The following is a 16,793-nucleotide window of genomic DNA, read 5'->3' as shown; positions in this document are numbered from 1 at the left end:
AATATGCAAAATTTTAACTTCTCTAGGAAAATGAAAATTAAAGTAAAAATACAGTATTCTTTTTCTTTTAATTTTTTTTTTTTTTTTTTTTTTTTTCCGTACGCGGGCCTCTCACTGTTGTGGCCTCTCCCGTTGCGGAGCACAGGCTCCGGATGCGCAGGCTCAGCGGCCATGGCTCACGGGCCCAGCCGCTCCGCGGCATATGGGATCCTCCCAGACCGGGGCACGAACCCGTATCCCCTGCATCGGCAGGCGGACTCTCAACCACTGCGCCACCAGGGAGGCCCTCTTTTAATTTTTTAAAATTTATTTATTTATTTGGCTGCGTTTGGGTCTTCGTTGCTGCCTGCGGGCCTTCTCTAGTTGTGGCGAGCAGGGGCTACTCTTGGTTGCAGTGCGCGGGCTTCTCATTGCGGTGGCTTCTCTTGTTGTGGAGCACGGGCTCTAGGCACATGGGCTTCAGTAATTGCGGTACATGGGCTCAGTAGTTGTGGCTCGTGGGCTCTAGAGCACAGACTCAATAGTTGTGGTGCACAGGCTTAGCTGCTCCGCAGCACATGGGATCTTCCTGGACCAGGGCTCGAACCCGTGTCCCCTGCATTGGCAGGCGGATTCTTTTTTTTTTTTTAATATCTTTATTGGGGTATAATTGCTTTACAATGGTGTGTTAGTTTCTGCTTTATAATAAAGTGAATCAGCTATACATATACATATCTCCCCATATCCCCTCCCTCTTGCGTCTCCCTCCCACCCTCCCTATCCCACGCCTCTAGGTGGTCACAAAGCACCAAGCTGATCTCCCTGTGCTATGCAGCTGCCTTCCACTAGCTATCTATTTTACATTTGGTAGTGTATATATGTCCATGCCACTCTCCACTCTTGGCCGGTGGATTCTTAACCACTGTGCCACCAGGGAAGTCCCCAGTATTCTTTTTTACCTGTCAAATTAATGATGATTAAAATCTGTAATACTCAGTGTCCTTGGGAGCGATGAGATGGGAACTTTTATATGATGAAACGGGAATATAAATTGGTACAACCCTTTAGGAAAAGAATTTAACTGTATATATCCAACACATTAAAAATGTTTATAACTTTTGATTCAATATCCCTAAATGGAAGAATCAACTAAAGAAATCATTTAAAAAGTTGGTAAAGATGTATCTATAAAGACATGCCTCATTTTATGTTACTGTAATCCTTATCCGAAGTTTCAGTTACTCATGGTCAACTGCGGTCTGAAAATATTAAATGGCAAACTCCAGAAAGAAACAACTTACGTTTTCAATTGCATGCCATTCTGAGTAGTGTGATGAAATCTCACACTGTCCTGCTCCATCCCCACCTGGGATCCCCAACCGTCAGCATCATCTGCTCCTGACATCCAGCCATTGACATGATCATGGTTCAGTGATCTAGCACCACCCAAAGCAGATGCTCCTTTTGATGATACATCAACAGTAGCCTAACACTATGTCACAAATCCTACGTCATTCACCTCACTTCAACTCATCACCTAAGCACTTTATGATCTCACGTCATCACAAGTAGAAGGGTAAGTATAGTACAATCAGATATTTTGAGAGAGAGAGAGAAACAGAGAGACAGAGACAGAGAGAGAGCACATTCACATAACTTTTATTACAGTGTATTGTTATATTGTTCTATTTTATTTTTAGTTATCGTTGTTAATCTCTTACTGTGCCTAATTTATAAATTAAACTTTATCGTAGTATATGTGTATAGGAAAAAACATAGTATATGTTGAGTTTGGTCCTATTCATGGTTTTGGGCATCCACTGGGGGTTTTGGAAAGTATCCCAGCTGGTAAAGGAGGACAACCATATTTGTAGTAGCAAAAGGAAAAAGAAAAATGGAAACAACCTAAAGATTCAATAACAGGGGTTGAGTTGAATACAGTGTAGTTCACCAATACAACAGGATACTCAGTAGCCATAAAAAACCATTTTTATCAAGGATTATTGAATGGCATGGGAAAATGTCATTCAATAATATATGATGTTAAGTGAAAAAAGTGGAATGTAAAACTTCACTTTTCTTATGCCACCAATTTGGTATAAATATCTGTCCATCTACCTATCCAAAAATATATACTGAAAGGATACAAACCACAATGGTAACAATTCAAATCTTCCACCCTCCGCTTACTCACTGTGACTCTGGCCAATCTCATTAACTTTTCTGTGTCTCAGCTTTGCCATCTGTAAAGTGGGGATACAGAAGTCTACCTGACTCATAAGACTGTTGTGAAGATTAAGTGAGATAACATACGTATTTAGTTCAGCACCTAATAAATGGTAGCTATGACAATAATTATTTGTTATCGTTAAGAATAGCAGTCACCAGGGTCCATTATAGAGAACTGCATGGAGTTTCATAGACAGCACCCACCATCTCTGTGCAGCAATATGATCAATAAAATTTCCACAAGATCAGGTGTGCTAAGGACCCAATGATCAATGTGAGTAGTTGGGATTTTGTGTTTTGGGGAAAGATGGGCAAGAAAGGAGGAGGAAGGAAAGGAGGGGGAGAGGGAGGGAAGAAGAAGAGGACAAAAGAGAGAAAAAGAAAAACAGGAAAAAAAGAACCAGCAAACCAAAAAAGGGACAAATGAGCCATATTAAGTTAAAAATGGAGCTGGGGAGGGAACCCTGCAGAATTGCTGCCAAGTTCCAAGGCAAGCCATCATAGAGAACCCTGGGATAGAGGTTGGAAATGGGAATAATCGCCATTTCTATCACCAGTAATCATGTGATGAAATAAAACACAGATTTGGTTTAGTTAGTAGGAAAAAACCTACAGATTTGGGGTTAGAATCCTGGCAATGCGCTTTTATGAGTTCTTTGACTTTGCTCAAGTTACTTAACGCTCACCTGAAATGGGGCTAGTAATGGCTCCTCTGTGAGGATGAAGTGGGATCATATGTGTAAGTCACCAGCACAGCTCTCGGCACATAGTATACGTGGACGGTTTATTCCGGTTCTGCCACTGACCTACTCTATTTCCTGAGCAGATCTCGGTACTGGTAGAAAAATGCTTGGGGGGTTAAAGGCAGACTTTCAAGGTGCTCTGGCAGGAAGAGCAGGCTGTTGGAGGAGCTCGTGGGTGTACAACAATCCCCCATGTAGCCCCGCCCTCCCATTGTGGCCAGCAGGCTGAGCCATTCTGCAGACAGCCTCTGGATCAATTCACTGACCACAAAACGGTCAGACACTGGGACCACCAAGGGGCCTTGCTTTGCCCGCTGGAGTGAAGGTCAGCATCGGATGCATTAAGAAATGGAAGCAATTTTCTTCCCACTGGAGGCTTCTATTAGGCGTGATTACCTGCATTTAGACAGACCCTAAAGGCTCCAGGGCCAGATTAGGGCAGGATCACAAACAAAATCTGGAGAGGAACCTGGCCCTGGAGCTGAAACTCGAGCCAAGAGCCTCTGACCATGTTTAACTACCTCTTTGGACTTTGCCTCTGTTTTTCTAAGCCCGCAAACACTACCACATCTCTCTGTGGCTTCCAGCTCTCAAACCCTGCTGTGCCCACTGAGAGCATCACTCACCCTGCTCGCCACACCCTTGCCTCCATGCCAGTGCTATTGCCCTAATGAGACCTCCCATCCCCGTTTCATTCTTCCACCCACTTTTTTTTTTTTTTTTTGCGGTACGCGGGCCTCTCACTGTTGTGGCCTCTCCTGTTGCGGAGCACAGCCTCCGGACACGCAGGCTCAGCGGCCATGGCTCATGGGCCCAGCTGCTCCGCGGCATGTGGGATCTTCCCAGACCGGGGCACGAACCCGTGTCCCCTGCATCGGCAGGCGGACTCTCAACCACTGCGCCACCAGGGAAGCCCCTTACACCCACTTTTATTAGCGGCCCTCACTAAGCTTTGGGCGGGACCCTGGAGACACAGCTGAGCAGTATACAGGTCTGATCTCCAGGAGTTTACAATCTAACTAGAGAAGAAGGAAAAAGGACTTCAACCCGAGACGCTGACCACAAAGGAGCAAAGAGGTAGAATTTGCATCAGATGAGGTAGTATAGACAGTATTCTGAGCGTTTCATGGTGGGAAGGTGTTCTGTGGAGCTCGGGAATGGCTCCCTAATGGTGGCTCTCGCATGCCACGAAGGATTTTCACAGGTTTGGTTGGGGGTGGGGATGGGGAGTGACGTTGGAACAATGCTCCCATGATACTTTCAGAGAGTTGCTTGCAAACCGCCACCCCTCCCCAACCAAAAACAGATTAACTAGCCGCCCCTCTCTACCCATTACAAGTTACCACTGTTACCTGTAACCACTGTGTATCTCTTAGTCCTTTTGTCTCTGTCTCTAGATTCTGAGTTTCTTGGGAGTGGGGATTTTATCTTACTCATGACTTATGCTTCATGCCTGACACTTAGAAGGTATTCAGCAAGTGTTTGTTGACCTGAACTCGAATGAGCTTATTTGTGGATATCGGGTGGGGTGGGAATTGAGACAGGGTAGGGCATCCATCCAGTTGCGTATGAATCCACTGTGGTCTGCATGCAGCAAACCTGCGCATTCCCGTAGAGCCTGGCTTCATGTTTCTACGTGATGAATGTTTTCTGTTGAAATAAGCGCCTTTGCTCCCTTCCCAGGCAGAGCCTCTGTACGAACTGGTGACCGCCACGGACTTCGCCTATTCCAGCACAGTGAGGCAGAACATGAAGCGGGCCTTGGAGGAGTTTCAGAAGGAAGTCAGCTCCTGCCAGTGTGCTCCCTGCCAGGGGAACGGAGTCCCTGTCCTGAAAGGTACCGTTTCCAGCGTCGCTTGTGGCAGACGTCATCTGGAGGGGCTGGCTCTGGGGCCGGAACACGTGATCAAATCCACACACCCTCCAGAAGCGTGTTTCTAGGTCAGGGTTTCGTGTGTATATCCAGGGCAATTTCCAGGTCATTCCCCAGTCCTCTGCCTCAGGCCCCAGGGATGTCATAAAGCTCCCTTCTTTTTCTCAGAGGAAAGAATATAAGCGCCCCTCCCCCCTTCCCCCGGCCATTTGGAGCCTCTTAAAGATGAGCTTCTCCACCTTGACTGGGCATTAGAACCACTGGAGATCTTTAGAACTACTGATGCTCAGTCCCCAAATGTGATCATTACGTGAGACTCTCTAGAGAAGAGACCCTCATCAGGATGGCTAAACCCTCTTCTCTCCGGGTAGTTCTAATCTGTGGCCGGGCTGTGACTCACCATGGAGCACCACCTCCCTGGAGCACAGTGAAGTAGGGTTGGACCAAGGAGATGGCTGCACTCGGGTACTACTTATGGCAAGGCACCTGATGTCCTCTCAGGCTGCACCTGAGAATCACCCAGGGAGCTTTGCACAAACACGAAACCCTGGGCCTCAGCCCAAAATAGTTAAAGCGAATCACTGGGATTGGCCTCTGAAAAAAAAAGCCTAGCAGATAATTCGTTGTAGAGTGAGGGCTGGGAAGCTGTGCTACAGGTGAATTCACTGACAGACAGGATCCATGATTTTGCCAAGCTTTTAGACTAGCAGGAGAGCTAGCCTTGACCCGAGGGTTGCGCTGAAATGCACCAGTGTTAGAACCAGTGTTAGTCTATCTCCCAGGAAGTCAGAATGCAGCCATCTAGAACAGGCTGCTCTGGCCGTCGGGATACCTAGGTTCTAGCCACAAGGGACACATGGACGACAGCAACATTAAACTGAAGGCAGGAGCAGGCTGAGACTGTGTGGTCTGTAACAAGGCGTGGGGACGGACTCTGGCACTCTGTCCTGCTCAAAGAAGAGGCCCTCCCTGGGCTGAGCAGGGGAGACACCTTGTGCATATCCTGACCAATACATGGTGAGACGATTGGGAGATGGGGGGGCGTGGCATGGATGGCCCACTAGAACCTGATTGCTAACTTGAGGGTCACATCCGGGGTCACTGCATGGGGCAGGGCAAACGTGAGAGAGGCTGGGGCCTGGGATCTTCTGCTCCTGTTGTGATGGGCTAAGAAAGAGTCCGGTCCAGCATGATGCCAAAACAGGGCATCAAGAGCAGCTGGGTACAGTATATCCCAGCCCAGGGAGCCAGCAGGACTCGAGGCAGAACTCACATGGTTGGAGCAAACTCAACAGAGGAGACACGACAGAAGATCTGTTCTCAGGGAGAAAGATTCCACCTGCCCAGCTGAGATGGAGGGATGTGTGTCTAGCTTCTCAGATGGGATGGAAATGAGCAAAGCAGATGTAAGTGACAGCCTAAGAATGGGAAATTCTGCCTGAGGGCCAGGACCTGTAAGTGAGGGTCAGTTCAGCAGGAAGTGGGATCCATTCACCGGCACCAGGTTTTGATCTAGGGGTGCTGAAATCCCCCTTGCCTTGTGTGTAACTTGGACCTAGAGACTGGGACCCACTGGAGGCTTTACTTTGGAGGTGATGGAGAAAAGGAAGCCAGAGGCTGGAATGCCGACAGGGCCCAGCCTATAAAGGACAGTCCTGTAAAGAGAGTTTGTGTGATTCAGGTGAGAGAAGCTCGAGGGTGACATGTGACAGATTAACATAAGGAGTAACCTCCCAAATGTCAGAACTGGCCTAAGGTAGCATGAGACATGTAAGGGTAGTGAGTTCCCCATCACTAGAGATGTTCAAGCAGAGACTAGACAATTACTTGTGGTGAAATTGAGCATCAATGACCATTGGCCCCAGGGACTTCAATAATGTAGCTTCTGACCCCCAAAACCAATGTCTAGGTCAAAGGTCAGCTAATGGGTAATTTTCCTCAACAACTCGACATCATTCCCTGTGGTGGAATAAACACCCTTTCATGAGCAAAGGACCCTCAAGAAAGGAGTGGGTATTCTTGGCACTGAACCTTCTTATTTCAAACCATTCAATTAAACGTTTGCCCTATTTTAACCTAATGGAAAAGCCATGATGTGGAGGGAGGGGTGAAGTCTAGGAGCTCTTACATCATGTGGTATGATTCATACTGTCTCTGCATCTTCTCAGGAACACGCTGTGACTGCATCTGTCCTGCTGGATTCCAAGGCCCTGCCTGTGAGATCACCAATCGGAAAAGTAAGGAGTCTGTGAGGGTTGGGAAAGGGAAGTCTAGGGAAGTCCAGAGAATAATTCAAAAAAGCAAGAGCAAAGTCGGGGAGTGGGCTAGGGAGCTGGACACTATGAAACTTGAGATCCATCTTGACTCCTGATTTTATATTTTATTATTTTCACAACTGAGAGTGCTCCATGTTACAGGACTGCTAATGCATGGCCTCTTCGAGTCATCTCTTTGAATCATTTTGGAATGTTTATCTTTTTTTTATATAGTGAACTCCTATTCAGCCCTCAAAATCCAACACAGATACCCCTTGTTCTGTAAAAATTATTCTCATCCAAGAAGAATTAATTTCTCCTGTGGAATCCCATAGGACTTCAAACATGTATCTATTACAGCTCTTAGCACATTCTGTTTTGGGTTGTGTGTGTCTACCTCCCCTGCGTCTGTGAGTAGGGATCATGTCCCATTTACCTATGGGTCCTCAGATTCCCACACAGTTGCTGCAGTTGAATTAATAACTGAATGACTGGACTATGATGAAGATCTCTTCCAGTTCTCAGATTCTTTAGCCGGTTTATTTTCTAAGAATTTTTAGCACTGCCTCCCCCACCCCCGGCTCCTCCCGTTTCTTTTCCTTTCTGTGACTTTTTTGGTGATACTGTTAAAAAAGGAAATGGCACATCCAATAAAAGCACCAAACATTTATTAAGCAGTCCACTATGTACCAGGCACCTTGCCAAAGGCTTGGACTCAGTGTGGGTTCAAATTCCATCTCCATCATTTAATAGCAAATTACTTGACCTCTTCGTGCCTTAATTTCCTCATCTGTAAAATGGAGATGATGATATTAACTACCTCATAGAGTTGTCTTAAGTCTCTCATGAGGCATATAAAGCACTTGGAAGGATGCCTAACCCATCGTAAGAGCAAAATAAGTATCGGTTAGTTGGTTTTAGAGCAAAATAAATAGTGTTACTTTATATTTCACATATATTCAATCCTTTCATCCTCACAACAACCTCATGAAGTAGATACTGTCAATACCCCCATTTTATAGAGGAAACTGAGGTTCAGTGGGTGGCTAGCTAACTTGCCCAATGGTCACACAGTTAGTAGGTGTGGGGACCCAGGTTCAGGTCCAGTGAGTCTGACTCTGTAACCTTTGCTCTTGGTGCCTTCTCTGCTCCTCTCTTCAGCAAAGTGCTCAAGGGTGTCTCCACTCCCTCTCCTACTACATCTAAACCAGGCCCCCCACAGTGACCTGCCCAGTAAGAGTGTAATGGCACAGCCACAGGATTTCCACTGCTTGGAGGAGACCTTGGAAACCTCCCACTCCAGCTACCTCATGTTATCAATGGGGAGGCCCAGAGATACCAAGTAATGTACCCAGAACTACACTGCAAGTTAGAGGCTCAGCCAGACCTGTGATCTATCATGGTGGATGTGATTGATTACTCGCCAGTCTCATCAACAACCAGAAATCCTCAAGGGAAAGGCAAATGTCAGGGAGGGTAGAGCACAGTGTTATTACTTCATTTAAAACACACAACGGCCACATAGATAACAGAGCTCCCACTTGATACACTGAGAAGAAGTAAACTATCCAGCATCCTATAGCTGGGAAGTGTCTAAGCTGGAAACTATTCATTTATTCCACTAATATGGACTCAGGGACTCCTATCTGCCAATTTAGGTGCTGGGGTTCAGTGGTGAGCAAATCAGATTATAGTTCCTGTCATCATGGAGATTGCTCTTTAGAAAGACAGACCAACATCATTTGACTTGTCCCAGAAATACATTTAAAGTTTCAACTGTAACTGCTACAAAATGCTCTGAGAGCTTAAAATATGAAGTAGTGATGGGGAGTTAGGGATCAGGGAAGGTTTCCTCGCAGAAATAACACTTAAACTGAGATCTGAAGGGTGAATAGGATTGACCAGATGAATAGAGGAGGGAAGTCTATTTGGGGCAAGGAGAACAGTGTGTGCAAAGGCCCTGTGGTGGAAGGGAACATGGTGAGCCAATGGCCTGAAGGAAGGACAGTGGACTGGAGTGGGGAGATCAGAGATTCAGACTCTCAAAACCCTAGGGTTTATACACCTTACCCCTCCTATAGGGCACCAGAGTGTCATAAGGGCTAATTAATGTTCATTGACCTTCTTTCTTATAGATGTCCCCATTGATGGGAAGTGGAATTGCTGGTCAAACTGGTCTCCGTGTTCTGGAGGACATAAAACAAGACAAAGGCAGTGCAACAATCCACCTCCTCAAAATAGGGGCAGCCCCTGCTTGGGCCCTGCTTCCGAAACACTTAACTGTTAAGGAGGGGAAATCGTCTAGCAGGTGATGCTACTGTGGGCTGCACACAGCAAGGAATCAGGCCAGCTCACCCCCCATGCCTGCTCCCATCTGGAGCTGGCCCAAGGTGGAGGGCTGTGCCATTCAGAATGTTTAAAATAAAGATATTACTTGTAAAATGCACACTGATTTGAACAAATAGTAAGTTAAACAGTAATTATAGTCTCCTGAAGGGCTTAGGCATCCTGGTAATCTTTACTTTGCTCATCTCTCCAGTTTTATTTCACTCCCATTTACTACCAGCCAGGAACTGTGTTGGGAGCTGTCCGTGTGAAAGTCCCACAATCCACCACTGACCTGCGCATAGTAGGTGCCCAATAATGAATCCATGAATAGGTATTAAATTGTTCCTGTCTTGAGGAGCACACTGTCTCATTCAATGTCAATTGGCAATTGGCAGTTCATATTTATTGAATGATTAGTGTGTGCCGGCCACAGTGCTCTCAGTGCATCCATTCATTCATTCCATCCTCATGACAACCTTATAAGGTGGATGCTTTATTAGTCTATTAAGCTGCAGGAGAATCAGCTTAGAAGAGTTAAGTGACTTGTCCAAAGTTATGCAGCTAAGGAGTTGGGGGGCTGGGCTGCAAACCTGGGCACTCAAGCTCTAGGGTTTTAAACCCTTTTCTTTTAAATTTTTATTTATTTATTTGTTTGTTTATTTATTTTTGGCTGCGTTGGGTCTTCATTGCTATGCATGGGCTTTCTCTAGTTGCTGCAAACGGGGGCTACTCTTTGTTGCAGTGCACGGGCTTCTCATTGTGGTGGCTTCTCTTGTTGCAGAGCACAGGCTCTAGGCGTGCGGTATCCGTAGTTGTGGCTTGCGGGCTCTAGAGTGCAGGCTCAGTAGTTGTGGCGCATTGGACTAGTTGCTCCGCGGCATGTGGGATCTTCCCGGACCAGGGATCAAACTCTGTGTCCCCTGCATTGACAGGAGGATTCTTAACCACTGCGCCACCAGGGAAGTCCCCAGGGTTTTAAACTCTTAACTGTGATGCTCCTTTCCTCTCAAAATTGGACCTTGGATCAACAAAGAACTTTTTATGAAATAAAATGTAGAAGGTGGTGTCTGTGTGTGTGTGTGTGTGTGTGTGAGAGAGAGAGAGAGAGAGAGAGAGAGAGAGAGAGAGAGAGAGAGAGAGAGAGTGAGATTGACAAATCCCCACCCACTGCATCACAAAGAGAGTGGATCTGGGTTCCTCAGCTTCTTTTGATGCTGAGCACAGGAAGCAAGTGGTTGTTCTGGTACAGAGCTGAATTGTTATGACATGAGTGGGTGCCTGGAGGAGATGCTGAGCTGGAGACTAGAGCCACGGAAATTGATCACTGAATGAGAGCCAGTTTAAAAAGAAAGAAAGAAAAAGAGGAGGGGTTGTGATGGCTGGAAGAGGAAATACATCAGGAGATGATCAAGCTGATGGCTGTGGGTCAGTGGGCAATCTAAACCTTCCCTACCTCTGTACGTTGTGCTCCGCTCACTCATGCTTTTGTGCAAATCCCATTTGGGGAGGGAGGTACTGAAAGATGAGAACAAGAGGGCAGTTGATCTTTACGTTACTAAAATACAAAATATTTTTATTTTTTAGATTGAGTCAAGTGATCTTTTAAGCTTTGTTGCTCACATTCATTCCTTCTCATTAAAACATCCCTGAATATTTTCTTTGCTCTTGGGCACTTCCTGTCGGATCGCATAACTTCATGTGAATTTGTTGAAATCAGATTGGTGGGGAAAAAAACCAGTTGGTTGAAGGTGAATTGATTCATCCTATGCATTTTTAACCGATTTGTTTTCGGCCACATCATCTGCTGTAAGTTTGCCGCTGGGCTGGGTGCTGAGACCCAAGACCATAACACATCCATGACACCAAAGCACAGGTCACCAACACCCACCAGTCTGGCCGCCCATCTCTCTGGAATTGAGTCAATAGAACAACCATGGAAGGAGCTGATTCTTTACTGCTTAGGGGTTGCTGCAGCCAGGATGGTGATTCTGTCTGCCTTCCTGCATCCCCTTGTCCCCTGCCATTGAGCAGACGGGTCCGGGCCCTTGTTTAGATTAATATTATTGCTTTGCCGTCGCTGTTATTTCAATAGGCTAATCCAATAATGTTTTATCTCTTTCATTATACCGAGGCCATATAATTTTCTTACGTTATAATCTATCTTCTTTTAAGATTCCCCAGAGATGGGGAAGAGAGGTTCTGTCTTGGGTTGATGGGAGGCTCCCGTGAAGCCGACACGAGCACGTCGAAGCCAGCGCCGCCAAATTAAATTCTGAATCTCAATCACGGCCACCGCTTCTAATGGGAAATTTGAGTTGATTATGGAGATGACAATGCAGGTTCACGTTTATTGCATTTAGCAGAAATTGTTTATCCTATTAAATATGGTCTTGAAGGAGAGACAATTGAATTGCCGAGCACCGGTGAATACCAGGGTGACGTCCAGGCATGGCTAAACTGTATAATAATTATATTCTTATTTGTGGGCTGAACTTCCCCTCGTGGCTCTTTTTGAAAACAAATGCATTTAGGAGGAGGCTGAAACACAATGTAAGAATTAAACAAAATAAATGCAAACTGTGCATTTGGGAAACCTTGACAATTGTAGCTTGCACCAGTGTCCCCGTGAAGGAGCTGCGGCATCCGTGGGGCGCGGGCCAGGCAGTGTCATGTGGCAGTGGTCCTGGAAGCTTGAACACAGCGCAGGATACCTGGGTGTGGGAGGGTTTTGTGTCTGAGAGCATGAATCTCTGAAATGCTGGGAGCTCTGCGGTTTGCTTGATGTCTGGGCCGGGAGTTCTGTGTCTACCACTCCCTTCCTGTGTGACCTTGGGATAATAATATAACTTCTGTGGGAATAATAAGTATTATAATTATTTTCACAATAGTAATAGTCATAGCTGCCAATTATAGAGTGCTTCTCAGTTTATGAAATCTTTTAACCTGCATTATCTCATTTAATCTTTATTTGAATTTGATGGGGTAGATATTAATACAGTCGGCAGGTGACAAGTAGGGAGAGCTTCAAAAGGAAACTTTGTCCTTGCCATGGATGGGCTGCCTCTGGAAATCAAGGTGGGACGCTGAGGCTGGGAAAAGAGCATCTGCTGGCAGAGAATCCAGAGGAAAATGCCATCTTTGTTTTAAAGGAGAGAACTCTGGCCTGCTCCCAGGTACTTATATAAAAAGTCCTCTGGAGAGAGTGGGGCTGGAGCGGAAAGCCCTCAGGACTCTGGCCAGGCCTCCCTGGGACCTTCGTGATTAGCATTTTTTTTTTTTTTATGGTACACAGGCCTCTCACTGTTGTGGCCTCTCCCCTTGCGGAGCACAGGCTCCGGACGTGCGGGCTCAGCGGCCATGGCTTACGGGCCCAGCTGCTCCGCGACGTGTGGGATCTTCCCGGAGCAGGACACGAACCCGTGTCCCCTGCATCGGCAGGCGGACTCTCAACCACTGTGCCACCAGGGAAGCCCGTGATTAGCATCTTGATGGACATATTTTTGTTTTACAGATTGAAGATGTCCTTTATGACAGTATGACTGTTTGCCAATGTTTCCAGGCTCTGTGGACACTGTATTATAATTTATTTGTTTACTGTCTCCTATTCCTTCTCAAATATCGCGTTCCTGAAGGCAGAGATAGTGTCTGTCTACTGCCCTCATGTATCCCAAGTGCCCAATACAGGGCCTGGCACAAGCGGGCAACAATAAATCATTGTTGCATGAATTAATGAACTAATGAAAAGGGATGGAGCCGAGGGCAGAACCATCCCAGGCCAGGGAGAAACTTTAGTGAATCGGTGGTACCTGATGGTGGCATCATGAAATTTGGGGTACAGCGACCTTGAGATAAGGGCAACCACACAGCACTGGCTGGGGGAGGCGTGTTCAGCCTGCTTGGTGGGCAGCAGTGCAAAAAAAGAGTAAAACAAAAGAGGCAGAAAAATAGCTGATGTCAGGGCTTCCCTGGTGGCACAGTGGTTGAGAGTCTGCCTGCCAATGCAGGGGATACGGGTTCGTGCCCCGGTCTGGGAAGATCCCACATGCCGCAGAGCGGCTAGGCCCGTGAGCCATGGCCGCTGAGCCTGCGCGTCCGGAGCCTGTGCTCCGCAATGGGAGAGGCCACAACAGTGAGAGGCCCGCATACCAAAAAAAAAAAAAAAAAAAAAAATAGCTGATGCCAGGTAGGGGCTGAAAGTACAGTACTTGTTAGGGGACTTGGTGACACCCACTGGGGACCACCAGAAATCTCCAGGGAAACTTTACAGAGGAGGGGAGCAGAAAACCCTGTCATCTTTGGTGGGGTAAACCTGAGAAGCATATTTATAGGTTGAGGAAGAAATCAAGACTCAAGAGGGTTAAAAAGCCTGCCCAGTGTGCAGTAGAGGTAGGCTATGAATAAAGAAGAACTTAGGGGAAAAAATGCCTTCCAACGTTCCACCTTTACCTCATTTTCTCATTTGTGGATTCATTTTAAACCTACTATGACCACCTAAACCCTAACGGTAGCACACTGGAATAGTACACTTCACATCTTTGAGAATCCCTTCTTATTGAATGCCTGCCATGAAATCAGATTTGTCTGTATGGTGTCTTCCTCTTTGAGTTGTCTTTCTGGAATGTTAATTCCAATATTGAGGGATGAGGGATTCAGAACCTCAGGGGTGGGGGAAGCATCACGACCTCTCAGGCAGAACTGGAAACAGATGAAGCGAGGCTGAGTGGTACGTGTGCCCTGGTGCCACGCTTCTGCCTTTGTGGCCTTGCCTGGCTCTGTGACTTACTAGCTTTGTGACCTTAACACAAGTTCCGTACCCCTCTGTGCCTCATTTTCTCATCTGTAGGAGGGGGATGGTGACAGCGGCGTCCTCCTGGGGTTCAGGAGGATGTGAAGTAACCGCGCTCAGGAGAGTACCTGGGACAGTCAGCATGCCATCGTATCGCTGACATCACTGCTTCTGGGGATTCCTCAAAACATCGACAAGAACTGTGGTTTGCGGGTTTGGTTTTCTAAAGTCGTTTAAGACCGCTTTAGACGGGTTTAGTACATTTTGGTACTAAACCCACTATAACACGTGAGAACAAGAAAGACATAAAATAGCTTAGCCCCTAGGACATGTCTTAATAAAGGACATGGAAGGCTTTTCTATCCCAAGCTCTGGGTTATTAAGGGAAAATGTAACAGCATAATAACTAATATTTGCAGAGGGCATTACCCGTTATAAAGAACTTGCACATACCTAATCCAGCTTAATCCTCTCAATGCCTGAAAGAGGAAGGATTTATTATCTGCCTTTGACAGGTGATAAGACAGAGCCTCGGAGAGACTGAGCAATTTGCCCAAGACCACCCAGCTCGAAAGTGGCAGAACTGCCGCCGTCCGAGGGTGGCTGCCACAGGGCTCCCCAACTTCCTGCTGCCACAGGGGCGGGTCCACTTTCATTATAGGGTGGGTGCATGCCCACCTGCCCGCTTGCGCAGAAGGGATAGAAAGGCCTCTAGTCCGGCGTGTCCCTGCAGCGGAGAAGCAGAGCCGTTTAGAAGGCTTTGTGGCAGAAGAACAGAGGGATCGGACCCCACGCCACCACTTCCTAGTTGAGAAGCCTTGATGATGTCCCTTATCCTCTCCATGCCTCAGTGTCCTCATCAGAATATAGGGCCAATAGTCGATGGCACGAGCATGAGGCTTGAATGACATGGCATACGCAGAGGGACTGCTCTCACCCCAGAGTGCCTGGCACGTGGCGATGCTCAACTGCCTTCCCATGCTTGGATGCTGAACCAACCCTGCCTGACATCTGGCCCTTGGTACCCTGCCTAGCAGCTCTCCCTTGTAGAGCATGGAAATTGTATTTTACGGAAAGGAAGACGAGAGGGAATAGGACTTGCCTTTGCAGCAGTGAATCTTGGAGGATTGTCAAAGGAAGTCAAGAGGCTGGTCTGACATTCACCTCTGTGCAAGGAGGCTGCTCCGGAGCTCAGGCACTCCCATTATCAGAGGCTGCGGCCACCAGTTACCTTGCGTCTACACCTTGCAACCCCAGGTGCTCCTTCATCCATCACTGGCCCTTGTCTGGTATCCAGTCCTCCTTCCCCCACCACCTCCCGCCGAAGGGGCCTCCTTGTTAATAAGCCAGTTTGTTCAGATCCTGAAAACTATCTGATTCTGGCCCCTTTTATCCCAAACACCATCCATCCATCAACTGCCTGCTCCACATGCTTGGTTAGGAAAATGGGAATGGGAGAGAGAGACAAATAATAGATGAAACTTCTTAGCTGCTATCTCTAAAGAAATAGAATGGATAAATAGATCCGTCAGACATGTATCATGCCACTGGACAGCCAAGTCCATTTGTGAAAAAGAGGTTAGGATGGGAGGATTTATCTCACGTTTAAAGCTGCTAATATAGAAGGGAAACATATTTTTCTTTCTCTCTCCCAGAGGAGTGCGGAAAACTCCTGGGCTATGAATGCAGAATTTTTAACTCAATTTGATGGGCTTTCCTTCACTAAGGTGGAAACGGTGGGCTCTCTCTTAAACGTATACAGTCTCTAAGAGTAGCATGGGCTGCCCTCTGATGTACCAGGAAGGTTGTAGGACCCAGGAGTCCTGTAAAAACGTCTTCCATGGAGTTGTCTCTCACGAGTTCCTACGTACTCTGTGCAAAGACTGTTTCAGAGCCTTTGCCTCTAGCACAGAGGGGCCAGAGAGAGAACAGCATCCTTTTACTGGGAAACTCCTAGGTGTTTAAAGTGCTATGCTAGGTACTGAGGCTCCGAAAGTAAATCTGAGTCCCCATCTGCCCTGCAAGGTGTTACTGGGTGGGGGAGACTATAGTGACAGAGTAAGTTGCCTACAGTGATAGGGTATGGAAAATGCTCCGTATCAGGGAGTAGCACCTGATGAAGTATGGGGCAGAGGAGGGGTCAGGGTTGGCTTTCTGGGTGAATGGACACCTAATCCATACCCTGCAGAGTGCTGGTGAGGAGCTGGGAGAAGATGGGGGCTGGCAGGTGCGGGTGCTTCTCAGGTAGTGTGTACAAAGGCCTGGAGGGGACAAAAGACCTATTTGAGGGATTGAATTGGAAATAGTTCATTCATACAGCAAATATTTATTGAACCCCCTCCTAAGACCAAATACTGTTCTAGATACTGGGGATCAAGCCATGAAAAAGCTTGCATATTAATGGGGGGGGAGGCATACCAAGAAAAAAATCTATAATCTCAGGTAGTGATAAGTGCCATACCATAAAAAAATAAATGAGGGTAAGGTCTTTGGAGGGGGATTATTTGAGCAGAGAGATGTGAATGAAACAAGGGAGTAATTCTTGGATGAACTCCTTTAGAGGATGAACATTTCAGGTGGAGGAGAAAGCAGGTGCAAAG

The 16,793-nt window shown here is 46.9% G+C and overlaps 1 protein-coding gene across 1 annotated transcript in view; it reads left to right on the top strand.

The window, feature by feature from the left end:
• Window positions 1-10,508, top strand: part of C8B (complement C8 beta chain) — a 42,261-nt gene extending 31,753 nt beyond the window's left edge. The window contains exons 10-12 of the mRNA XM_082614050.1: window positions 4,635-4,788; window positions 6,993-7,061; window positions 9,215-10,508. Of these exons, the coding sequence (XP_082470176.1) occupies window positions 4,635-4,788; window positions 6,993-7,061; window positions 9,215-9,366 (375 nt within the window). The 3' untranslated portion in view covers window positions 9,367-10,508. The remainder of the gene's footprint in view (window positions 1-4,634; window positions 4,789-6,992; window positions 7,062-9,214) is intronic.
• The last annotated feature ends 6,285 nt before the right edge of the window (window positions 10,509-16,793 follow it).

Source organism: Mesoplodon mirus, assembly GCF_964341445.2.
Source record: "Mesoplodon mirus genome assembly, chromosome: 3".
NCBI classification, from domain to species: Eukaryota; Metazoa; Chordata; class Mammalia; order Artiodactyla; family Ziphiidae; genus Mesoplodon; species Mesoplodon mirus.
Note: the sequence above shows the minus strand (reverse complement) of the source record. Positions and strands in the feature narration are given on the sequence as shown.